Raw genomic sequence first — 26,819 nt, 5'->3', positions numbered from 1 at the left:
TGCAAAATGTAAGGTGATTTGTTTTTCCTGCGGTATAAAAGTTTGTGCCCTTAAACAAAATAATATTAAATGTTTAGGATTATATATTTTTATGTTGGATGCTTCTTATCCCCCAGTATCTCAGGAAACTAGATTGTTGTATTAGTCAAATTTGAATGCTGAAATTCCTTGAGTACTTCTGAGAAAGCAGTTCATCAATTCAAGCAGTTCTCAATTCATTGATTATCTGCTGTGTCCTTATCTCTTGTCTATACTTTGCAGACTTATTTTCTACATGTTTAGTGTGATTCTTTTGGGGGATTTTTCTGAATTTCAGAGATATGTTTTCTTCAAAAGTCCTAAAGAAGTTAAACCTCCTGAGGATCTCCAGGACCTTGGTGTTCGATTCCTACAGCCATTTGTGAACCTGTTATCCAAAGGAACATATTGGTGGATGAATACATTCATCAAGACTGCCCATAAAAAACCAATAGACTTGAAAACCATAGGCAAGCTTCCCATTGCCATGAGAGCTCTGACCAATTATATTCGCCTTAATGAGGCTTTTGAAGCACAGAAGGTATGCAAAGCATGGAATTATGTCAGTCTGATTTCTCACTATTTACATTTTTCATTGCTTCTTTATGCTATGAGCATGATATAAAATCGTGCAAGCAGATATGCAAACCAAGTAACCAGTAACAGTTTTCCACAAACAAAGAGATCAAACCATTTTACAAATAATGAATTTTCTCTAACTAAGCATGCAGATCAAACATCTTACTAGTTAAAGACATGTAAAATCCATATGGTCTCTATTACGATGTGGAAAGTAATTATGGACTGTATTCACTAAACACCATTATCATTTTTCCTAATAAGACCCTGGAACCATTCAATTACAGAGTCAATATTAATGAGGTCTCACAGGACTATTTTTCAACGTTATTTCAGTTACAGTTTGTCCGTAAGAGAATTCAAGGTCTGAAACTACCTTAGCTCAGATTCTGCTTAGTTTTCAGGCGGGAACTTAGTGTATTCAGAGAAGTCTTTTGCAGCCTATCTAAAAGAGTATAGCTTTTCAGTCTCCGTGTTCAAAAGAAAACAAAATCTGTCAGTTCCCATCCTTTTTTTTTTCCTGTTCCCCCAGCAAACCACAAACAACACACTTAAATGGATCCCTACTAAGGATAGGAAAGAGGTAACAGTTTATTCTTGTGAAATGGAGGAGAATACAAATTAATGCTTTGTTCTGACTCTATAAAAACAAATGGAAGAAAAATTGTAGTACCTGAGTTCTAGCTCACGGGTTGCAATTACTGTCAATGAATTAGAGCAAGGGAAAAATAATTTCTCATATCTGAGGTTTATACATAATATAATCCTTTTACTATATCTGCTTTTCGTATTCTGGACAGAACAAAAGGTCACCATCTCCACAAGGATCCAGATCAATTTGGCGTGCTCTCTGCTGTGCTTTTGGAAGACCCTTGCTTCTCAGCAGCACATTCCGTATTCTGGCTGACTTGCTTGGATTTGCTGGTCCCCTCTGCATCTCTGGGATTGTTCACAATGTTGGGAAAGGAAATAACACCATCCGCCCACAGGTACTGTCTGTACTGGGTCTGGCTGGGACAGAGTTAACTTTCCCCATAGCACCTCCTATAGTGCTGTGCTTTGCACTTGTAGCTAGAACAGCATTGATATCGCACTAATAATAGACTTTGAGCAGTGCTGCCATAGTGGCAAGATTAACCGTTTCTCCTTTTGCTTCCGCGTGCCTTTTTTTTTCCTTTAATTAAACTGCTCCTTGTCTCAACCCATGAGCCTTTTTTCATCATATTTTCTCCCCTCTGTCCTTTTGAGGAGGGGGAGTAAGAACGATCTGGCAGAGCTTAGTTGTCTGTGTGAAACCACCACACTGTCAAAATCCTATTACAAAAGGAGTCAAAAGAAGCAGCGCTAAAACTATGTATTATTTTTCCTCAGTAAAGAAAGCAACTGTAATGTATTTTTTAATGCTGGAAGAGACGGCATGTGTGTTACTACCTACTGCTGACATTCATACCTGGATGATGAACAAAATGTGTTACATACGCATCTAGTCAGGCTTTGGGTTATTCAGGAACATAACCTTGTTCAAAGTAGTGGTGAAACACGTTCAGAATCTCACTAGTATCATAAGTATTTTAGGTACAGCTGTGACTAGAGATTTAATCAAGTACGTGAGTAAGTGCTTTTCAGAGAAGAAAAAGTGTATTTTTAAGAGGCTTGGCTTTTCATTTCCAGAAATGAGGGATGTCTAAGAGGATTAAAGCAGGCTTTTATTATCATGATACTATGCCAACTGATTTAGCCTTGACGAAGAATTTCCACTCGTGTCTCTGGGCAGATTGGTTTTGAAAGATCAACTGAAATAATTATTTAAAAGGTGCTATTTAATTGAAGGCTCCACAAGAAGAAACTTCTTGATTAATAACAAAATTAAAAGCATTAAAAAAAAAGTTCAGGAAGCATCTTCTCAAAAGGTAAAGTCACTCAGGCCTCATTTTTATGAGAATTATCGCTTTATTTTTTCAACTCACTTATTGTTTGATGTAAGATTGATTTCTGAAGTCTGTTGACACTAATGGAAAGATACCCGTTCACCCAGGTACGCTTTGGATTAGGTCCATTGAAGTACATATTGAAAAACGTTGAATACATTGTAGAAAAATTAACTAAAGCCTCAAGCTGAAATGAATTATTTATACATTTTGCAATCTTTATCCTAATATTTGGAGACTTCAATATAGCAAGTAGATCTTATGGAAACTAGCTAAAGCAGGAAATTTAAAAACAAACAAAAAACTATATAGGCTAGAGGCTACACTGTGGCAAAGTACTACGGAAGCTTTTGAGCTGCTTCTTAATAATTTGTTTGGAATGCTTATTGTTTCAAATGAATTTGTACCAAATCTCTATTAACAGATTATCCTGTTTAATTTTCCTATTGTAGTGTCAGCTAGCGTTCTGCTGTTAGAAATGCTCAGGTCTGGTCCAGATAGGCCCTGAAAGGAGTCTCCTCCTGCCGTGACATTGTCACCATGTCTAGCTAAGTGGTAGCCTCATGGTTGTTGTAATTGATACCATTTGAGGATCACATAACAGCAGTATTTGGTGGTGGTGACAGTCCCTGAGTGACAGTTAAGGGTGTATTTTACTTCGGATAGAAGGAGTCTGGAAACGCATTTTATTCTGTTTTGACCTGACTTATATACAACGTTTTTCTGTTAAAAGGCTAATACATCTTTATATCTGAAAGGTTTCGTTGAATTAGATGAAATATCTTTCTGTAATTTACAAAGGCTTTCTATTTGAACTGTTTGTAAATTGAATGGAGGGAAGTCATAATGAATTTGTATCTTTCAAACAGAAATTCTGTCTATGAAACTGAAGGCAAAGAGATAAATCATAAGATATATTTGTTCTATCCTTCAGGTCCTTAGTGACAGATAAAAACTGTCATGGAGCTGGAACTCTGAGATCATGTGGGTGTCACAGGCAGTATTAACTGCTTTAGTTAGTGCCACAATTAGTCAGAGCACGACAGCATCTTAAATTCTGTCACTCTCTTCATGTATATTTATAACTCCAGTATCAATATTTATGGCCACCTCTGGAACGTTCCCATGGCATGAATTTCTCTGAGTGTCAACCATTTCACACTGAAGAAGAGACTGGCAGAATGATTATATTTTGCTGGTAACATCTTCCATGTCACAGTGTTAGGATTGGTCATTTTAGCATTAGGTATCTGCTGACATAACAGATTCAAATGATACAACAAATCTGCAGAATCATTTAAAAAGCTCTAGAAGGCATAGGTCCCAGTGTAGCCAAAGGCCCAGTATCAACACTTTAGACTGTGGTAATAAAGGGTCTGTAAGTATTTATAATAGTGACCTTTGCTCAGCCTTTTACTGGCTAGAGCCAGCTGATACTTTAAGAAGTGATATTATCCTGAAGTCATCAGGAAGGTGGGATACTGAATGTCCCCAAAGCCATTTTTTTGAAAACAAAATGTAGTTCCATCAACTTCTCATGTTTTTTCTTCTGTTTGAAAGGTTCAGTAGATGTTCTGTTACTTCCTTATATTTGCTGCAAGTGTGCTTAGACGATTATTGTAGCCTAGTCACATAGATGTTCGTTGACTTTGTAAACCATAATGGCCTAATACTGCACATGAAACCTTGTAAATATCTTGGTGAAATGTGTCCCTGTCTGTGTGATGCTTATGTGTATAAGTGCAAGTCCTCTTTTTCTTTCAAGTTGTATACTAGGATAACAAGTTCGTTTCAATTTTCATCCCTGCTCCTCTATTGTGTAATGTTTTAATGTGAATCCGCACTGCACCAAAATCTCATTGCTAGAAGAACATGTTTTGTCAAAATCTGATCATGTAAAAAATGTTTTTTTTAACATACAGTAAAAAAGCAGTATTAGCTGCAGTAATTAGCAGTACTAGCTACGTGTGTACGTAGGACAGCATTAAAATTGTGCTGGGTTAGTCTCTGCCCTTGATACAATACTACGTAATCTGCAAGCTTCATTGCTGTGATAATACTTAGTAACATGACAGCAAAGAGAGAGGATATCTTTGACAGTCTTCCAGTGTTGCAGAGATATATGTTGTTCTTATGTTGTATGCCACTCTCCTGGATGAGCCTGTGTTGAATTATAAAGAAATTCCAGTGACGGACAACTAAAATAATAGTTGGCCTGAGAAAGGGTAACTCAGAGGAAAGATTCTCACTGTTGAAAGTTAAGATATGCCTGGGGCCACATCATAAATTTACATCACGAATGCAAATGACGCCATGTTAATCCCTAATGTCCTTTTCTTTCTTTCTTTTTTTTCCCCAGAACTCTGACTTTTGCAGTTATATTTTATTTTGTCTTTCAGTATCTACATGCTGCACAAGAAACAACAGGTGGCTTTTGAATTCGTGCAGTATACAGCCATCAAGATGTCTCCTAATGTAAATAGGAAGCATGAACAAAGACAGAAATGCAGTCATAATTACTTGCTTTACTTTGTGTACAGCCTTGGTCTGAATCTCAGCAGTGTGTAACAAATAGCACATAACCAGGAGAACAGATACTACACACATCTGTGCCGCATAATAGACAGAAGTGCTTTAACAGCTCCTTAGTCTAGCCAGTGTTTTAAGAGTCGACTGCAGTTCATTTTGAAGTGCCCAGATGTTTATGGAGAGGTGTCCATGGATGATCTCCCATGCAACTCAGCAGGCCGTTAAGGTGGTGTGGAGACAGGTCAGAGTAGTTTCTTCTTATGAGAAGTGATATTCTTATGTGAGGTGGGAGATACTGTCAGGAAATTTGTGCTGGTTGTATTCTTTAAAGTGTGCACTCTTCTCACAGAGAAAAACACGGAATCTTTCCAAAAACTGTTTTGTTTATTATTTCATTTACTTGTTGCAAAGGCAAGCATACATTTATCTGCTTTTAAGACTGTAAATTACCATACTGTTGTCAAGGGGATAGATAGCGTGCTTCTTGCAGCAATGGCAGTAGCCATCACGGATGTCAGAAGATGGAGTAAAAAGACATGGAAAAAGTACCCTAAAGCTCTGCTTTCTGAGGAAGATGAAGTGATCTGCTGTGTTACCACTGCAAAAAGGACTTGCCCTTCCTCCTTTCACATTTGTCATTGGCCCTGCACCCGTTCCCTCCTTTGGTTTAGCTCTGGCACCCACCAGACACCTTTGTGGTCTAACTTGGCCCGTTAAACTAAAAGCTAGCAGCACGTGTTTTTTTGTTTGGTGGTTGTTGTTGTTTTTCTCCTGGACTGATTTTCTTGTCAGTGATCTGAATTGGCTCAGGGATAGATCCGATAAGGTCCCAAGCTAGCACACAGTAAGCAACAGAAGCATGCAGCTTGGAGCAACCCAGGTGCAGTTAAGGGTAAGGAGAAGCCCGTTTCTCTTTTAGCTGGCTTGCCTCATCTTGCAAAACCACAGCTTTGAAAACTAGGTTTAGCCTCTGTATTAATTTGTCATGTGGGATTTCTATAAAGAATTGATAGCAAGGTTGGTTCTGATAAAATGTACAGGCAGTGAGTGTTTGTGAAATGTGATCTATTAAATGTTGTAGCAGTCTTAAAAGATTCAACGGCAAAGAAACTGTCTAGGCTAGAAGTGTGCTCAACAGGAATGCAAATTGCAAAGAAGCCCTCTGAGAGGGAATAGAAAGAGATGGGTTACACCTTTTGCCTTTAATGGCAGCATAAGTCAACAAAGTTTTGAAGGAACCAAGTAGAGAAAGGGAAAGGCAGAGGCCTTTTTATTTCAGAAGGCTTCCCAAGGTGAGCCAGACTCTGAACTAATTGTTGCACTCAAGGTGTCTGCTTGTTAAATATAACTTGGAATAAATGCATTGCTGTCCTAGGGAACTATTGACATGTTTCAAAATGCACTCCAGTGATCTCATGAACTTCCTAGGAGGTAAAGACCACAAATAAACCAATGCTGAACAAACCTGTTAGATGCTGCAAACAAAAATAATGTGTGTATTTCCAGGAGAATGGAAGGAGGATGGGTTTTCCACCAAGTTGTGAAGGTCATTTTAATGTTCAGTAGCCTGAGGTGTCAAAATAAGGAGACAGATTTCTCTGAATGAATGTTAACTAGTCCTTTCTGACAACTGGCAGTGCATGTCGGTAGCAAATGATGATACTGAGTTACTCAGTGACCTAGAATTTTGGAAGGATATCAAAAATCCTATAAATGTAATTTCGCATTTAAATTAAGCTTACTGAGTTGGCACATTATATGGCTGTCTCATTGAACTGATAAATGGTGAGGTTTCAGATCACGTTTGGGAGTATTTTCAAAGTAATAAACTGTGGTTGTCTCTGTTTATTAATTATGCAAAAGTGGTAATTAAATTACAATTGCACGTAATTCTAACTTCTCTTTTTTTTTTTTTTTTTTAGACTAAAATTCTTGGTGTTTTCTTTATTTCATCTCAAGAGTTCCTGTCCAATGCATATGTTTTGGCTGTACTCCTATTTTTTGCCCTTCTGTTGCAAAGGACATTTCTCCAAGCATCATACTATGTTGCTATTGAAACAGGAATTAACTTGAGAGGTGCAATACAGGTAGCCAATATATTAATTAACCTGTTTTCTTACAGTCACACTTGTATTTGTGAATATACAACTGTAGCAGTTCAATTCTGTTACAGCAACTGAAAGAATTCTCCTGAAATAAATTCAATGTACACATTACCATTAAAGATTGCGTTAATGTAGACCTAATTTCTCTGTCATCTAAATCTTATTTGATGTTTTTGTAATTACTTACTAATATTTAGATATACTTTGGACAAAGGATAGGTTGAATTTTGAGTGCTTGGAGTAGTGATTTGTTCTATGGGTCATGCCCTAGAATAACCAGGCACTGAAGAGTTTGTAATTACTGAATGTAAGATTGGTAAAATGGAGCCTGTAATTCTTCCATAACCATGAACAGATCAAAGTATGTAGTATACAAAGATCTGTGCCTGAAAGATGAATAAATAAGAGAATTAGGTGTTACGTTACAATGGGATACTGCCAAGTGCACTGGCTGAAATCTATCCTCTGACAGCTTGAAAGCTAACCTTATGTGAACAGGGGTTACCCACTGAACTGCATAGATCCTGTGAGAGTCTTGATATAGCTGGATGCTTCCAATAGCAGCATAATTATTTAATCATCTTTTGATCATACACTTGGAAACAGTTGTCAGCTGCCAGACTTCTGGATTATGTCTGTTGGTTTTCTCTATTAGAGTGAAGTAGAAAATTTCTAAAGAAATAAAAATTTGACCTAAGATATACAAGGTACAAAACATATCAAGCAGAAGTGCTGCAACTAACTGAAAAATACGTGGACCACAGCAACTAGAAAATGGTAAAAGGGGAATTGCAAGAAAATGGTGTTACATTCCCATCAGTTTTGTTTAGGAAAAGCTGTGTGTTCTGTGCACTGTGTATTACATAGAGGCTCAGTTGTACCATTCAAATCAGAAAATTTCTAGCCATTGTTCAGCAGAATTAATGTTAATGGCAGTCTTATTGCCAGTATTTATAGACAAATTCTTTCTTCCTAAAATTTTTCAGTTTTCTTTAAACCTTTTACCTGTTTTACTCCCTTGTATAAACCTGCACCTTTTCCGCATGCCCAATATGACTTTATGCTTCATGAGGGCTGGTTGATATTTACCAGAAGACCCTTAATCAGGGTGCCTCCTATCAGTTAAGTCTCATGACTGTAAAGCATTGTTGGGCAGGCTTTTCCCAAACAAGCTGGTAATAGCACCCCTTCATTACTGCATATTGTGTAATTAAGTTATTTTTGTACATGGTGCCCGGTTCTGTACCGAGGTAACTAATTCAGTATAGAATCAGAGCTGTTAACATTATTTGCCTGTGAACTAATATTTGCAATGGGACTGGGCTTTCTAGCCAATATGTAGCAACATTCTCAGCCAGGAATACGGTTTCGAAGTTGGATGAGGCCTAAATTAATTGCCAGAGAAAAATTAAAAGGATTATGATATATTGACTATTCAATATTTAATATAATGATATAATGTTATTTTATTAGCACTAGTTACAGCAAGTGCACTCCGTGGCATAAATTATGGGTATTGTTCTTGGACCAGTTGGGGAATAAAGGTTTCATTCTCTTGCCAATCGACAGGAATGCAAAAAGGGAGTAATTAGACAACCATTATGGACCTAATTGCACTGTGGTTTTGGTGGGATGACAATAGGATAGTAGCTTAAAATTTCTCATCGTAACACAGAAGAACAAACTTCAGTCTCTTCATTCAAGTTCCTGGGATTTATGGTTTCCCTTAGCATGCCTGCGTTTTAGTTGGAACTAGAAGTCTTATTTTATTTCTCTATACTAACAATTTTTGATCCATCTTCCAGACAAAAATATACAACAAAATTATGCAGCTTTCAACTTCAAACATGTCTATGGGGGAGATGACTGCAGGCCAGATCTGTAACCTGGTTGCCATAGACACAAACCAGCTGATGTGGTTCTTTTTCCTCTGCCCTAACCTTTGGGCTATGCCAGTACAGGTAAGGAGACTGAGCAGTGTGCCTTTTTGTTATTAATGTGCATAAATCTGTAGTGATGGTTTGCTTAGGAATTTTATGAAAGTAAATATACCAAAGAACTTAAAGAACAGATACAAATATCTAGAAACATATGTAACAAACTTCATATTTTTGACAGGACTCTAGGTATTTAAGACTGTGTTACGACACTGATCTTGACTGCTGCCAAACATACTTTGTATTTTTAACAAGAATTTATAGTAGTTTATATTATTCCAGTTCATTTTGCTTCATTTGCTCAGGGGAGTTAACTGGAATATATTACAATCATTTGTCCTCTGAATCCCAGTAGAAGAGGTAAGAGAAACAGTAGTAGATTCAAAGACATGATCATTTAGAGATGGTCCTTTGGACCAAATGGAAGGAAAAAAAAAAAAACCACAACCCAACAACCTGTTTTAATTATTTTCCCTGGATTTGGCTTTTTCCTTAGTGAGGAAAATGCAGGGTAAGTGCAGGCAAAACAGGACCTTCTTCATTGTCAGTGACTGAGTTTTTGAACATGTCTTTTCCTCTTGTGTAGCTTCAATCTTTGGAGAGTATTCTCTGCAAAACCAGATAGTGTCCTCTGCGAGTCATTGCACTTGTGCTGTATGTGTTTGAAACCTGGTATGTTAGTGTATGCTGTCTGGTATCTCCATGGTAATGAGGGATAGATTGCTTCTGAGACTGCAGCAGGACCTGCAGGAAGGAGAAATCTGTCTGAATCTTTTGTAAAACTTTGGCTTACTCCAGTGAGAGTTGTATAAGGCCTTGAGTCAGGATAGTGAGCACCTGGAAGTGTAAACAGTCAACAGACAATGTTGACTAGACTGTTTACTAGACAATGACTTTTTCTTAAACCGTGCTTTTTTAGCCTGTAGTTTGCATTCACTCTACATGTGTGAGCTATATATCACTATACCCATTACAGTAAAAGATTCAGAGATTACAGTCATATTTTTACAAGTCATAGTGTGCCTGCATTTATACAATAAATGCGTGTATTTCTTTCTTGTGCAGGATTAACTGCATTGGGGTATAGACCACATTTCCTGGAGACACTCATATTTTTTCAATACGGCAGTTCAAAACCTTTGACTTTCTAGAGTTGAAAGAGGCCGATGAATATAGCAATTACCAGCAGATCTTTTTCAGAAAGAGATTTGACTTAGGTTTTTAGCATCAGGATGCTTTCCCTGAAATCATGAAGGGGAAAAAAAAAAAAATGGAACCAGTTTATTTTAAAGTGGGGAAGTAGGTGAAAAAAGCAATAGTCAAGTAACATATGCTAATATTAATTTCTAATTGCAAAAGAGAAGACAAATATAATGAAACGAAACTGATATGAAAAGTGGCTACAAGTTGGCAGTTTGTTAGTACTAATCTTGTTATCAGGCTATTTTTTGTCTATTTACTAGAAGTACCATGCAGTAAGAAGTCGGTGAGTTACATACTGAAAAAATGCTAGGAGGCATTTAGAGGAGTCCACCCCTTTAAAGGTAATATTTAGTGTCCAGTTATCCCCTATGCTTAGTGTCCATTGTAAATATGTTAATAAAACAACCTATATGGGAGGTACCAATGTCATATGGGCTTTTTCCAAGATCACTAGCAGTTCAGTGCAGGGAGAGCTTTAGTGTAACTGAGAATTAAGCCAGTTTCGTTGCATATTCTCTAACAACATTTTGCTCTAATGTGCCAGAAGTCACGGACTCAAAGATTTCATGACAGTCTTATGAAAATTTGATTATATTTGCATTAAAATTCATCCTGCAATGCTCTTCAGCAGATCAAGACAATCAGTGTCAGAGTATGCTCCTGTTTTGCGGATGGCTTATGCGTTGCAAGATACAAACCAATGAGTCATGTTGTATGCAAAGTTTTCTCCCAAACAAGTTTCTGCAGCATTCATTCAGTACCCTGTTTCATGAGGCAGTGAAAGCAATTACTGGATACTTCAGAGATGGTAAATAAAAAGTTGAACAAGCTTCAGTATTATTTAAAACAGACTTAGTGTTTTTGTAGCTCATCACCTATTAGTATTTCATCATCTGGTGTGAATTTTTTATTTGTCCTTGACTAGAAGACTTAGTCATTGATCACATTTCTATACAGTCCAGATAATTTGAATCCCATCTCTGCTGTGACTGGAGTCAATAGGAACTTGATCATTGCCTTAAGTTACTGTTTGAAGGTCATGAAATCAATGAAAAGGGGCCCAGGGATGCCTGTGAATCGAAAGATGCCCTCGTTAGGTTTGGCTCAAACCCTGAGAGCAAAATGAGACACTGTAAAGGCTTTTTCCCTCTCCGTTTTATAAACACCTGTGTTTGATTCCGTTGTGATCATTTTTTAAAGGTCCGGTGTTCTCATGTCTTGGGTTCATTGGCAGGGATAGTGTACAGTGGTAATGAAAGGACATCTGTCTCTTTCAAAACTGGCCACAAAGCAGTTTCTGTCTGACAGTATTTTCCATCTTCAATTAAAAAAAAAATGACTAGACAGTAGATTTATTTTTAATAACAAACAGGTATCAGTAAGTTTCTTGTTCGTGATATATTTCTGGCAGATAAGAGCATTTGGGATTTTGATGAAAAGGAAGCGAAATGTTTCATTGCACAGTTGTTTAAAAATATGATCATTACCTTCTCAGAAATACTGAGAGCCTTCCCATCTGTCAGTTACTGTCCTCTAGCAGTTAGAATATTACCGCTTACTGGTTATTCTTGACTGTTGTGTGCATCTGACAAATACGGAATCACTTGCAGAAATGTTTATAGGTTTTGGCAGTTTTCAGATATTTCTATCCATGTACTTCTGTTGAGAATACATTTTTGTCCCACACATGATGAATATATTAAAAAGGCTTTCCCTTATCACAATACAAAAGAGAAGATGCAAATGGGATCATTTTTAATCTATTGAGAACAGAATTTTTATTGCAAAGATTGACCCTTTCAGTAGCCAGGATGGAGAAAACTAGAGCCAAGTGCTAGCAAGTCCCTCCAAATCCAGTTGCCAGAATTTACCCTTGTTTTTGTGAGAAGCTGAGGCTCTGTTGAAACAGCTAGTGTGTCCCATAATGACCTTGGCAATCAACCAGTAGTGGGGTAGCAGTAAAGCAGGGAGTCACTGTTCCATGTTGACTTCGTGTTTTTGAGCATCTGTTAGCTGTACGCTGTTCAGTGCTTTCCTGTATTTTGAGTGCCTGAGTTGTCTGCCCATGACGAAGCAGTTGGGAATGAATATCTTGATCTGTAAAGACAATTCCTGTTCTGGAGGGGAGCTCTGTCAGGGCTCTCTGGTGGAGGCCTTGCATGTGTTCATTGGCTTTACACATTGATGAATTTCCTAACTTCACATGGAAGCAGATTGCTCACTCACTCGTTATAGAGAGATCTTTAAATTACCGTTTAACCTTTGTTCTTACTAGATCTGTGCTGTATGTACAATAGGGCTTTACTTTCATGATGCCGCATATTTCCTAAATAAATACTGTGACTCATTGTAAGAGTCACATTTTGGTTTAGTTTATCTGCAGATAGTCATCAAAGGATTGTTAAGAAAAAATAGTTTTCTCTGTGTTCTTTTTGAATTCACAAAAATGTTGACATAGAAGTGGGTAAACTATGGACTCTGGTTTTCTTCATGGAAGCACGCAATTCCCATGAATATCTGTGGGAATGGGTGACTGCTGAACTTTGAAATGACGGAAGGTAGTGTTTCTGGGAGGGTTATATGAGTATACAAATGTAGCAAGAGTAGTAGATAATGCTTTAAGGAAATTTTGTAACTTACATTATTTTTAATTAACTTAAGGGAAACAATATATGAAATTAGTTTTCTATTGCTGTGTCTTGTCTAATTTATTAGCTTATACTATATTTTACATAATAGAGTGTCAATGCTTTAGGTCATTCAGGAGTCAGATGTTAGAATAGTGGTAGTTAACATCGGTAGCTTGCACATCTTGTTTGCTACTTATATTCACTCTTTCTACCCAGGCTCTGACCTGCTCTCTAAATTATCTTTTCAAAGTCAAACTTTTTTTTTTAAACTGCTTCTCTAGTCTTCTTTAACATTCATTGCCTGTCTGGTACTGTGTGTCCTTGAAACAGTTTCTTTCGAGTTTATTGTAGTGTTTATTTGAAGCGGAGGTTCTTACTGATATAATTACTATGTTCCTTTTTTTCTCTTCCGCAATAATGTCATGAACGTTGAAGAAAGTTAACATTTACAAAATATCAGTTGCATTTCTACTGGTATTTCGTATTAATTTTTGTAGTAAGCAAAGAACATTCCTCTGTGGAATTCCAGCGTGTTGTAGACAAGTGGGTTCTGATCAAACTGGGAGAGGTATTTGCTTGTCTTGGTTTAAAAATGCTTAAATGTTGAAGAAGGAAAAAAAAAATCAAAGCAAATGCATGCTATGTCATCTGGTCAATGGGGAAGAATATTTAATAGCAGCTGTGGAAGGAGTAGCCCAATGTCTTACTTGGAAACATTTTTAAAATAAATTTTATTTCAAGTTTTCTTACGAATATATTTCCTTTTAAAATAAAGTTACTTTACTTAGGCGTGGGATTTTTATAGAACATAAATAGAAGGGTGTATACAAACCTGTACACCCTTGTCTACTGTTCATCACCGTGGGGATTCCATGAAACAGAAAATCCTAGCTAGCAGTTTTCTAAATCTCTTGCAGTGTGATTCAAGTCACAGAATCCACAAGCTGGGGAGAAACACTCTAGGTGTATTTGATCCTTTGACAGAATATCCTTGCTGATCAAACCACACTGTGGCAGTGATGCAGAGCATATGAGGTTTTGGGCTAGGGTTGGATGCAATGGTTGTTCTTGAATGTGCTGCACAGTTACCCTGTGATTGCTTTTTGTGGTATGTACACAAAGTGAAGTCATCCCAAGTCGTCTTCTCACTTTTTCTTCCAACAGATAATTGTAGGAGTTCTTCTGCTCTACTATCTTCTAGGAATCAGTGCCTTAATTGGAGCAGCAGTAATCATAGTACTTGCACCTGTTCAGTACTTTGTAGCAACAAAACTGTCACAGGCCCAGAGAAGCACGTTGGTAAGTGTCTTCACACTCACACATGATATTAACATCATCTCTGATATTTATGCATCGGCCTGTATTTAGAATTGCAAAGCTATAAAAGCCAAATTACAAAGCCAAAAACTGATTCTCAAACACTTGATGATGCTCAAGAATGTCAAATGCAAGACTGTGTAAACATAAGCTTAAGTAGTAAAGATACAATTTGTCTTGGGGTTTATATTTTTCAGCCAGTGTGTGTTTCCTTAACAGGAAAAAACTTAAGATCTTTCTAACTTGCAAGTGTAAATGGTCAGTAATCTTTGACTAAAATGGCCATGTGCAGCCAAATGATGCAGAAATAAATGAGTCATGCAGGGCAATCTGTCCAAGTAAGTATGAAGTAGGAAAGCTGCATCCGACCTCAGATCACAGATACATCACAGATGTGGAAATCTGTGGAAGTGGCTCATTTAATAACTCTAGATGGTCCTAGCTCTCCCACAGTATGCTGGTGAACTTTGAGGTCTACTAAGTCATGAGTTGTTTCTTGATCCCTCACTTGACTTGTCTATAATTTGTCAGAATTGCCTGTAGCAGTGCTGAGAAAGTTGCCTTGCCCAGCTGCTCTGAACCTTTTCTTCACACTCAGCAATTGTTACACTGCCCAGGAAGCTGTAGGAACCTGTAATGATGCTGGACAGCAGGATTTGCTTGTTGAAATCTCTTCTTACACAGATCATGGGTGGTAATGTGAAATTTGTGCACCTTCCTGGGGGGAAAGTATTGCTTTCACATCAACAGTATACACCCTTCTAGACATTTAGACAGCATTCATCCTTGTAGCATCCAAGCAGACAGTCAGCATCGCCTAGAAATTCCTGTAGATGGGAGCAGTGCATTTTGGTTGGACTGTCTCTGCTCTGCAGTAAAGCGCAGCACAAAGATCATTGAATTAACCTGAAAACTAGAAGGAGGATCACTTCACCAGTGCTCTGTAGTGCCAGAGCCAACTGTCCCTGCACAGTCGAGGCTCCCTATAGGGTCCCAGTTTCTTGCTATTGCAGCGTTGCTGCTTTGGCGCCTGACACCATTGTTTCCACGTCATGGTGACTGGGGTAGAGCAGCGTGTCCAGTTGTACCTTGTCTGCTTGTTCTGATCTCTTCTGTACATATTGAGTGTGCCTATTGAAAATCAATGTGCTGAGCAGTAGAAGTCATGAGAGGCTTCTTTGCAAGTGATCAGAAAGCCAACAGGAATAAAATTTTCAGTATAAGGTATGTGATTTAGAAGGAGGTGATTACAGACCTACTGGCTTTTCACTCAGCCTCCTGCCTTTGCAAGGTGAGATTCACCAAAGAAGTCTAACCCTCGCAAAAAACATCAAAGCATCTTGAATGGGCAGAGCATCTCTCCATAGTAGAGAATGCCTGACTGATTACAAGGGGCTGCATGCAATTTTTGTGTGATCCTTAAGTTTAAGGGCCAGGTGCTCTTTAACTAAACGTGTATGTAAATGTTGCAGGAGTACTCCAATGAGAGACTGAAGAAAACAAATGAGATGCTTCGAGGCATTAAGCTCCTTAAACTCTATGCTTGGGAACACATCTTTCACAGCAGTGTAGAAGAAACCAGACAAAAAGAAATGACTAGCCTAAAGTCGTTTGCCCTTTATACCTCCATATCCAGTAAGTCTTCTCCCTCATTCTAATCCACTGTTCAGCTGAAGTGCCACTGCATTATTAGGTGCTAATGAGTTTACCATTTCTCTGTTGCGATTGTTTGTTGCTCTAGGCTCTGATTCCATACTTCTCACTCTCCATTTAGTCAGACGTTCCATTTAATTCAGTAGAATTTTGCCTATATAGGAAATGTGCCTAAAAGAGAAGGTCAGATTAATGTTTCATAGTATTAACTTTCTCAAGAGAAGCTTTTAAGGGACAAGTGTTTCACAGGCTGGCTCCACCCAGCAATATTCTCCTCTATGACATAGCATTCAGGAAGAAGCCCTTGCTGATATTTATCTTTTTACCCTCCTCCTGCATTTTGCACAATACTATATATCACGATATCATGTGATGGGAAATGTCTTTGCGTTGAAGCTCCAACAGATGGTACTTACAACTTATTACTCAAAATTTGGATTTCTTATGAAAACAAGTGATTTTTAAGGCCATTACTATGTACTAGAAAGGAAAATATGACAGTGCTGGCAATTTCATCTTTCCAAAACCAGATTTCTTCTTTTGTCTCATTTCAAGCTGCTTCAAGGCATTTATCTTCCCTTTTAAAAACATCTAAGGCCAGTTGAACTCTAATTCAGCAGATCATATGCAACACCTCTATAGTTTCTATTGTAGTACTTCGGAAATAATTAGTCAAGTCATACTGAAGAATACTGTTGATATATTCTGTAAGTTATTAATGCACTGGAAACTTTAGCAAGAAGTATCAAATGCTACAAGCTACCTGTACAAGTACCTTCTAGACTAATAAAAGAGATTTTTCCTTAGAAAAGTAACTTCCAGTCTGGGTAGTATTATTTGATTACATTTGTCCAAGAGGTGCGTAGTTGACTTTCTTTCCTGCCAAACAGTCACATGAGTAATGTACTCTGAGGGCAAGATCCTGTACCCACTGAATTTGACTGAGATTGAGGTTTTCATTGACTTCTGAGACCAGATTTTCTCTCTGGGGAACCTGAGCTTTCTGTGCTTGTAGAGTAGTTTGCGTTTCAGCATAAAAGAGAATTTAGCTGAAGTAGATTATATGACTGTAAACTCTGTTCTACACCCAGATCAGGGTAGGTGGGCTCCTTTTGTTTGCAGGGCTTCACATTGCATTAAAGTCTATTTATAGTCAAGGCCACAGGTTTAGCTATAGGACTGAAGGAGCCGTACAGTCTTATTTGTTTTTTAAATCCTCAGAGTTTCATTTGTAACAGCTAGGAAAACTGTACTGAATATTCTGTAAAGAAATAGTGACATGATAAATAAGAAACAGTATTATTCCACACAATTCTGAATACATACTATTTGAAACTGTTGAAATATTCAATGTTTACATTTGCATTTTTATTTTTACTTTGTAATATTTATGTGTCTGTAAGACACCATAGATTAGTTTTTCAGCTGGGGTAAACCAGTACTAATTTATTATGCCAATATTGCATATCATTTTGGCTTTTAAAGGTTTTCTCTAATTTCAGCCTAGGAGTTCTTTGCACCCTTTTGTCTGTAGCAGAAGGTTCACTGGTTCTTACAAACTTGCATGTTAGCAGATTAGCGTAGAGATTATAAATACAGAACTTGCTGTTATTATTATCATAAGTATAAATGGAGTGATAGGCATAATCAGCACAAAGTGTGCTTGCTGATATAATAGTGAACTTAAGATTTCATTTTTGTGATTAAGATAATGGCAGAAGGTGACCAAGATTTTGCAGGAAGGCAGACGTCCTAGAAGAGTAAGAAAACAGGAGAACTTTATGTATTTTTAAGTGCCATTTTGAATGGGCTTTGGAAGTCTTTTCTAAGTATATTTAGCTATTAGCATGAATGGAAGAATGTGGCTGGATCTGCTTTTATTCATGAGGAACAGATTTGCATTTGATTACAGAAAATATACCTACAAATTTCAGAGCAGCGTTTCAGAGCAGACCACAAGAAAATTCCATTTCAAGACAGAGTGAAATTTGGATCTCATCTGCCTCACCCTTGTGCCTGGATATAGTTTGTAGGTGTATAAATTGTTTGTACGTACTTAAAAAGCTGTTATAGAAATTAACCATCATTTTAATGAAATGTACCCATCAGAATCAAAACTGGATTACAAAGTTGATAGTGATAACCTTTCGAGTTTCAACAGTGTATTCTTTAACTGTGGCCAAGAAGACTTTCATTTTTTTGCAGTTATTATTATCTTATGTTCAGCTTTGTAGGTTTATGTATAAGGGTTTATGTATAATGTATTCAGGAAAGGCAGAGAAAGCAAGGAATGGTTTTCCTATTTCTGTGAATTTTTGTCTAATCTGTCAGAAAGTAAGTAAATCCAGGCTTTCTCACAGGAAATTGACAGTAGTTACTATTCTAAACAGTTCATGTAGCTTATAGTTTTTGCTAGTTTTCTATCTGTCTTTTCTAGTAACAAAGTACTTTGGACAGAATCTAATTGGGGAAAAAAAAATCTTAGCTGCAAAATAAATCCATTTTAGAAATCATTTTATTATACTAGACACTTCCATAATTGAAAACAAACAAACAAAAAACTAACAAACCAGAAATTCCAGTGGCTCAATAAGCATTTGTTTACTTAAAATAAGATGTCCTTGGATGTGCCTGTGATCTCTCATAACAGCAAGATTCAGATCAGCTTCTGGGGAGCCACCAACTGACCCATGCTGTCATAACCACAGCAGTCTTTGCCAGCCCTACAGTATGTTTAATCCCTCCAACTTCACCTTTAGAAGGTATAATCTCATACTGCCAGCAGAAGAGCATGGTCCTTCTCTTGACAAGTTTATCAGCTTTGGTAGTTTCTCTTATTTGATACATACATAAAAGAGAAATCATGTACTGCAGCAGCCTCAAAGGCAAACCACAAATGCAAGGATTTAATAGAATTAAGAATTCCACAGGTACAGGCAGCAAGTTTTACTTTTTATTTTCCAGTCTTCCTATGTTGTAACTACTTCAAGTTTATCCAAAGTGTGACAACTCTGCAGGAGAAACTGCTTTGTATTCCAACACAGAAAAGAACATTTTTTCTCAGAAAATTATTAACATTTTTCTAAGGTGGGTAGTAAACTATGAATTTCTAGGCTTTAATACATGTTTGTCATTCATAGAATGGCTTGGGTTGGAAGGGACCTTAAAGATCATCTAACTCCAAGCCCCCTGCCGTGGGCAGGAATGCCACCCACTAGGTCAGGTTGGCCAAGGTCCCACCCAGCCTGGCCTTGAACACCTCCAGGATGGGGCATCCACGGCTTCTCTGGGCAACCTGTTCCAGTGCCTCGCTACTCTTACAGTGAAGAATTTCCTCCTAATGTCTAGTCTAAATCTATCCTTTTTTTAGTTTAAGATCATTCCCCCTTGTCCTATCATCATATACCCGAGTAAAGAGTCATTCTACATCTTTTTTATAAGACCCCTTTAAGTATTGAAAGGTCACAACGGGGTCTACCCAGAGCCGCCTTCTCTCCAGGCTGAACATCCCCAGATCTCTCAGCCTTGAAAGCTTTCAAAAGCTAAGCTTTTACCTCAGGAATCTATGTATAAATACACCTATGTTTTCAGTCCCATCCGTCAAGGAATTAGAGCTACATGAAATAACACACCTATTTTATTTATGCTTGAGTAGAGTTTACAACTACACTACAGGATTTATTAATAATATTCTAAACGTAGGAAGAAGGAGTCTCTGACAGTATGTTAAGTTATTCATGGAGTTTGTGCCCAGAAAAGGATGGTCATACATTCCACTAGAAGTATTTGTGGGTCAAATGATGGCACTCCACTTCAGATGAAGAAACTGGCAAGTGCTTTTCCTGCCTGAACTTTGGCTATACCTGACAGCAAAAAGGGACAAGCAAAGATGTTTCATTTGTTTTAAAAAGTGACTAGCCTCTTTCTTTTCTGTTAAACATGTACTAATCTCTTAATTCTGTCTTATCTACAGATTCTGTAGTCTTTCTCTGTATTGTTTACTTCATGGAATAAAATTGAGCAAAGATCAAAACGAAAGGGTGGATGGTTAAATAATATTCTCACGATGTGACAGAGTGGACAGCAGTGTGGGACAGGACCATAGTTCCGGTTCTGAGTCAGGCTCCTACAGGGGTAGCTGTTTATTATTGTATTGTCAACCCATATTCCTGCCCCACCTCAAAGAGATCCCTATATACAAATTTTATTTGCTTCCTTCTCCCCCTCCATCTGTTTAATAAACTTGAAATGCAATAGTGTATGAAGAGCTATAGTAGCGGAATCCAGGGCACCATAACAAATGCTGTTCAAGGTCAGGGAGGAAACTGGTTTGTTGTTTGCATTTTAGTAACTCAAGGCCCAGCTGAAATCAAAGCTCTGTCACGCTTACGAGTTAAAACCTGTATCGGTCTCCTGAAGATAATCATAATCTAAGTAGCCAAGCCTGATACAGCAAGTGTAATTATGCCTAACTAAACAGAATAAACCACCTAGTTTAACTTTCTATAGCCTTAGTGTGTAGAAGCGCAAGGTCTTGCACAGGTTCCCAGCTTGAAGTGATGTGCTTAGACTGATACCTAGTTAGCAGTTTGAATCAGCTACCTTAAAACTAGCCTAAATGTGGATGTTTCACAATCTGTTAGGTCCTTCTAACAAAATAAGTCACTTGCACAAGGTCAAAAAATAACTTGGTGGAGACTGATGTGCAAGCCCCTGAAATTTTGCCCTTACCACAAGCCCATCTTCTATTCCTTAGCTGAACTGGACTCTAGCTCCATCTCTGTAACTGTGGATCCACTTTCTCTTCTGGAATAAACAGTCCAAACCTTTTCTTTTCAGCTTCAGGATGACTACCTCCACACAAAAAGCTGCTTAGAAGCAGCTTTTACTGTGAAACTAGGGGTAGCAGTAACCAGGAGCCTTGACTGTGACCTTGAGATTTTAATGAGTGAAATGTACAACACTTGTCATACCACGGTTGCACAAACTCTACCAGGAAAACAACAACATCAAAAGCATATATCGAGTAAATTCTCCATAAGAATAAACTGTTTGTCATTGGTCCAGTGCTGCACTACAGAGATGCCAATATTTCACTGCCCTTCGATCTGCATCCCCAGACCTGAGAGTGCCACAAAGCCGTGCGCTTCAGAAGTGGTGTCACATAAGTAGGTCACAACTTGACGTATATGCTAGTGGCTCTCCCAGGAGCTCTTGCCATGAGATGGGTCGGAGCTGGATGTGCAGCCACACACAGGGCATGACCTGTACAGCCTCTGCTGGGTCTCCCTTCCTCTCATTGTCAGGCGTTCAAGTTGTCTGCCAGACCTCGTATCGGCTCAGCATTTTTGTCCGCCACGAGACAGAGACCTGCAAGTGCCCCATGCCTGATCTGTATGTGAGCTGAGCACACTTTAAAATGCATAGATTGGTCATCTCTTCTAGGGTGCATTGCTGGGTTCTGTGTAACTGAAGAGAAGTTGGGTTTTGAGGTAACTGGAGAATCAAACTGTAGGTATTTAGAAGAATGCTGTGTGTAAATAGTTGTGCATTTTTGCTATGTTAAGCATAGAAAATACCATTATAAGACAGTGCTAGTTAGTAGTATTTTAGTCTTTATCTTGGCTGAATGGAAATTGTGTCTAAATGTTCCTACATGTTTTCCTTCACAGTCTTTATGAATGCAGCAATACCAATTGCAGCTGTACTTATAGTAAGTATGGACTTTTCTAAGTAATTTTAATTACAACCATGCTTTCAAGTGTAAGTGATGTGGAAATGAGGAAGAAGAAGGAAGGTATGGAAAGCTCCTGCACATTTGCAATTCCTCTGGGAGAGAGTGGAAAATGCCCACTTGTTGTCTGTGACCAGAAGCAGCAAGGAGTATGAAGCACTCCTCCAGACTGTTAAGAGAACAAAAATTACAGTTCTTAAATAAGAGGCATTACATGAAATGCTTGTGAAATACAGAGTCTTTGTGCATTTCCTTTATGGCTAAATGCTGATGATAACGTCTGTATCTTTGTAGACATTTGTGGTCCATGCTCATCTGACAAGAAAGGCTGACTTCTCCCCATCTGTGGCATTTGCCTCCATCTCCCTGTTTCACATTCTTGTGTCTCCGTTGTTCCTGCTCTCCAGTGTGGTTAGATCCACTGTCAAAGCATTAGTAAGGTGAGAACTCTAAAATGAATGTCTTTGTTCCCATCTCTCTGACTTTTGAAGCTATGGCTATTGTTCCGTCATCCAATTATAAGTTAAGAAATAACATGGCAACTATTTATCAGTGGTTTTTGTAATTTGCTTCCCTACCTTTTGCCTTGTGTGGTGCCCTTGGTTGTAGCATGCAGGCCAGTTTCTTTGCTGGTGCAGTTGTCACAAGCAACGTTTTATGGCCTATGGTTACTGCTCCATTATGTGGAATGGGCTGAGATGTGCCAATACCACATGCAACGTGTATGTGGTAACAGAAAAAGGAGGTGAAAGCTTACTGAAGGTTTCATTTTGTAAATTACCCAAATGTTTCCACCCACATGAAGCATGTAGAAAGGAAAAAGATAATCCCAGAAGGACCTGTATTTCAGTGTGTATCACTTGGGCAGTGCTCTCCCACCACCTGTCTATGTGAGAGGTGGCCTCTTGGTCAAAAGTTAGACTTAAAAAACAAAATCAAAAACAACAACAGAAGCCAAACCACAACACTGTAGACACAAAAATTCCAATGTTAAGTGTAGGAGTAAGCTAATGACTGAATGTCTCTTCCAGACTGGATGAATTTTGACTCTCTTACGAGCACATTAGCCTGCGCATTCAAAACCTGAAATAATAACCAGTACTTGAGTCTTTTTTTGGTAGCACTTGTGTTTTACTGGGAGTTTTTCTTTGAATATCAGCAAATCTGTGCTTAAAAAAGAAAAAAAAACGTAACTCCTAATACTTCTGTTATTCAGTGTAACTCTACATGACTGATAAGGAATGAGGAGAGAGTATGGGCTTCTTACTTTATTATACATCTGTGTGATCTCAAATATAGCTTGTCTAAAAGCTTGTCTAAAGTATGGGGCAGATAGCTGTATTAATTGCCTAGCTTAATTGCCTTTGTGTCACTTTGGAGATGTAAAGGAGACTACAGCAGGAAGCTGATATTGCCCTCACTATTTAGAAATTCCCTGACGGTGCAAAGTCACAGCTGCATCCTCTCTCCTAACACGTGTGAAACCTGAGAGCATCAGTGGCTGGCAGGAAACGTTTTGCAGGCACTGTGGTGGTCCCTAGAGCCATGGCAAATTGTCAGGCTAAGATTGCAGCCAGTAAAGTATCTGGGGGCCGATACTGGTAATGGGCATTTATTTTGGCTTGTGTAAGGATTTTTTTGTCAACCAGTTCTGTGCCTGTTAATGCCACAGTATCAATGCTAAATCAATTAGTATCAACCAAGTATTAATTGTTGCTAGCCATGAGTGATTCCGCAGTTACTTTCTTGTAAGCAGGCTATTGCCGTGGCATTTGGAATGCAGGCAGGAGCCACCTAGTTGAATCTGTGTGACAAAACTGACAAAAGCCCTGTCTTCTTGGCTATCCGTATCTGAGTAGTTCACTTAGTGTTCCAGAGTGCATAGCTCCCCAGTGCTACTGGTGCTGCTCTGCATGGGTCTTCTGCGTACCCCAACCTTCAGTGCAGTCCTCTGGAAGCACGTGTCAGATATTTTCAACCTATGCAAACACATGCTTGCTTAAATAGTTTGGTAAATGTGAAAAAGCAAACAGATACTAAAAAGCTGTGTTTGTGCCAGTTGAGTACAATTAATGTTATACCTGTTGTTACACCTTGCTGCTAATAACTAGCTGAACAATAAGATCAGATAAAGGTAATCTAACTTTAAAAAGCCATAATTTAGCTTTTGTTAGGCTGAGATATTCTAATTGGTTTTAGCAAGCATACAATGCAACTTATCCTGTGCTGACAGAAAGGAACCAGCTAAGTAAAGCAGGAGATAAACCAGAAGCGGAACCCGCACGTAAAAGGATGTTGAGAGTGTGTTACTGGCTTTGCATCTCAGGCACTTCACAATCACTGCTCTGTTAATGTTGGCCAGAATCTCTGATGCCAGCTGCTCATAAAGAGAAGAATCTCTACAAATAAACTTGTCAGTATCTTTTTATCCTTACATATGTGCCCAATTGCAAAGCATCATCATGGATTGCCATTGACGCTATTGGAACAACGGTGTGATTCTTTCCAGTGATAGAAGAGACTTAAAGCTTATGTTCCACATAGGGCCACTACAAAATTTCCAAGTTATGGGGTCAGGGTGTTCACTTCCGATTGAGGGAGGGAACTGCTGAGAAGTCTTTAGGAAGGTAAGAAATTCTGTTCTCTCTGAAAAGTACTTTTAGTACGTATTTGTGCTACTGAAAATTTAAGCAGCCAATTGATGTATTTCTTAAATGTGAGGTCTTCAAGGACAAAGACTACAGTGTACAATTTCCCATCAGCAAAGGTCAAGTAGCGAGGGTGGCATTATATATTTTACTGGCTTTAATATGAAACTGCTTTTTCAGTCAGCTGTGCAAATAACTGTGTTTTAATCAATACCTCTAGTGGGTGAGTTAAAAATAAGTTCCTCAGTGGAAATATTGGAATTCTGGTGAAATTGCTGTGTCAGCTAAAGTTCTGCAGAGAACATACTTTTTTTTTTATTACTATTTTTTAAGAGTGTAGAATGGTGTGACACCCTGAAGTGTGAGTTGATGCCTCTAACAAACAGTTCTCTCTCACAGCTGTAAGTCACTGCATTCCTTCAGTAATAGCCACAGGAGCAGCAATATTGGATTTAAGCAGAGAATTAGGCAGAGTGCTTGCAGAGAAAAGTCTTGACATTTAGAGTACAGCCACCTTGCTACACAACCAGAGAGCACAAATCAATCTATCCAGTGGCTTAATAAAGACCCGGTCTTGTTTAGATATGCATGGTGCAAGAATATGTTGGCTGTCTTTTCTTCTTCCTTTTCTAGATTCTGGAGCAGATACATAGAAGACTTCTGTATCTGCTCTTTACAACTTCAGAGCAATTATTCAAATGTCAGTGTAGTTTGCCTGTAAAGAACGTAGGTGCAGCTGCATCCCAATCCCGTGTAGGCAATGGCTAAACCATCATTTGATCCATTTAAAGACACTCAAAATGTTCTGTTAAACATCTGGCTCATTGAACAAAGAAAGTCAAGATCGTTCCTAGCCCCGTGGTCTAGAGCTTTGTGCAAATAGGTAAGAGTATCTCTGAGGCTTCTAGTTTCTTCTTTTGGTATAACAGACCGTCACATTAAAAATTTGTGGTCCAACATTGGGCCTGAATTACTTATTACTCCTCTTGTCCCATCCCAAATAGTTACTCCCCCTCTTTATTTACTTAGATTGTAATTCATTTTCTCGGCAAATCTACCCACAGTGGATTGACAGAAAACCTGTAGAACCAATTCTTCCCTAGGAAGGCCCCTGCTGCCCTCAGTCTCTACTTACAATGCCTTGGTCCAAGCACTGCTTTTGCACCAGCAGAGCATCCCATGAGGCTCTCAGAAGAAACTAAATCTCCTTCTGAAGAAGGAATCCCCAGTAGAGGAAAATAAATGCTGATTATTACTGTTATTTTTTTAACTTGCATACCAACAGGTAGGCAGATCGCACTATGCTGCAGTGGCATATGTTGCCTGTTGCTCTCCAATTATCCGAAGGCTATATATTGATCAGTTATTAATATATTAATATTAATATATTAATATATATATAATCAGTTATTTCAGTCATCCTCTATAAATTTATTTTTTTAAAATTTTTTTGTAGTTTTGAATACTGATAGTTAACTTATTTGCAGCTAATTGAGCCTCTTTGACACTAAGTTCAATGTTCAACCCACTTTACAAATTTCATTTGCTTGCCCTGTGAGTAGATTAGACATAAATTTTATAAAGTCAGGTAAAGAGATGAAAATGTTGTTATGCTCTGTTAAATATCATAAAACAGACACATTATCTCTTAGCTAATTAAATGTAAACAGCTTGGGAAGATTTTATATGTTCTTCTTTGGGGCTGCTGTTAGCATTCCTTTTCTATCTCATGTGTTGAATGCTTTATGTTAAGGTATACTCCTTTTTCATGTTATCTCATACACTTTATATTCCTTGTGAAGGATTGATTTCAGCTCAGGGTGTAAAGATTTCTTCAGACTCCTAGTGTTTGTTCAGAAGAAATGGCTGTGCAGTATTTTGGTAACGTAAATGACATTAATTCTACTTCTGCACATGGCTTCAAAACCAGCTACGGCTGGGGATAGTCTTTGTCACACCAAATACCTGAAAAAATCTTGTGCAATTTGTCTGTTGGCATCACAAGAGGAAAGACCTGAGAAGCACCTGCATAAACCATTGAAGAATCATAGTCCTTAGTAGGCAACAGAGCACGTTTTGTCAACTTCCATGCAGTGACATCTCATGGAATATTTTCATAGGCCTGGATGGAAAACATAGGCCAAAATGGAAACAGATAAACCATACAGCAGACAATGGCTGAAGTAGTAGAAGGGATTCTCCGTAATAAACATTGCAGCGAACAAAAGTTTTGCATTCTGGATTGAGCTGTAATTCTTTTTCCCTCTCAGTGTGCAGAAACTGAGTGAATTCCTGTCAAGTGAAGAGATTGGAGAAGAGCATGATAAATGTCCAGAGCTAAGAAGTGCAGATAATCACAGCAAATACCAGGCAGTGGTAAGTAATAATGTTTAATTGCAGGTGAAGTGGGTAGTCATTTGTACCCAGAGTAGTTTTTCTGCTTTTCTACTTCCTACTGATTATTTTGTGCAATTGCAAAAACTCATTTCAGTACCCTGTACTACATAGGTGATAACATGATTGCTCATGTTTAGGGCA

The 26,819-nt window shown here is 38.2% G+C and overlaps 1 protein-coding gene across 2 annotated transcripts in view; it reads left to right on the top strand.

Moving 5' to 3' along the window:
- Positions 1-26,819, top strand: part of ABCC8 (ATP binding cassette subfamily C member 8) — an 80,698-nt gene that overhangs the window by 15,482 nt on the left and 38,397 nt on the right. For both annotated transcript variants that reach the window (XM_035550369.1, XM_035550370.1), the window contains exons 5-13: positions 317-559; positions 1,398-1,586; positions 6,977-7,141; positions 8,965-9,120; positions 14,094-14,228; positions 15,719-15,881; positions 21,572-21,612; positions 21,928-22,073; positions 26,552-26,657. In XM_035550369.1, the coding sequence (XP_035406262.1) occupies positions 317-559; positions 1,398-1,586; positions 6,977-7,141; positions 8,965-9,120; positions 14,094-14,228; positions 15,719-15,881; positions 21,572-21,612; positions 21,928-22,073; positions 26,552-26,657 (1,344 nt within the window). The remainder of the gene's footprint in view (positions 1-316; positions 560-1,397; positions 1,587-6,976; positions 7,142-8,964; positions 9,121-14,093; positions 14,229-15,718; positions 15,882-21,571; positions 21,613-21,927; positions 22,074-26,551; positions 26,658-26,819) is intronic.

The sequence above is a fragment of the Cygnus atratus genome, chromosome 5 (genome assembly GCF_013377495.2).
Source record: "Cygnus atratus isolate AKBS03 ecotype Queensland, Australia chromosome 5, CAtr_DNAZoo_HiC_assembly, whole genome shotgun sequence".
Taxonomy (NCBI): domain Eukaryota; kingdom Metazoa; phylum Chordata; class Aves; order Anseriformes; family Anatidae; genus Cygnus; species Cygnus atratus.
The sequence above is the reverse complement of the archived record's forward strand: the minus strand, read 5'-3'. Positions and strand labels throughout refer to the sequence as shown.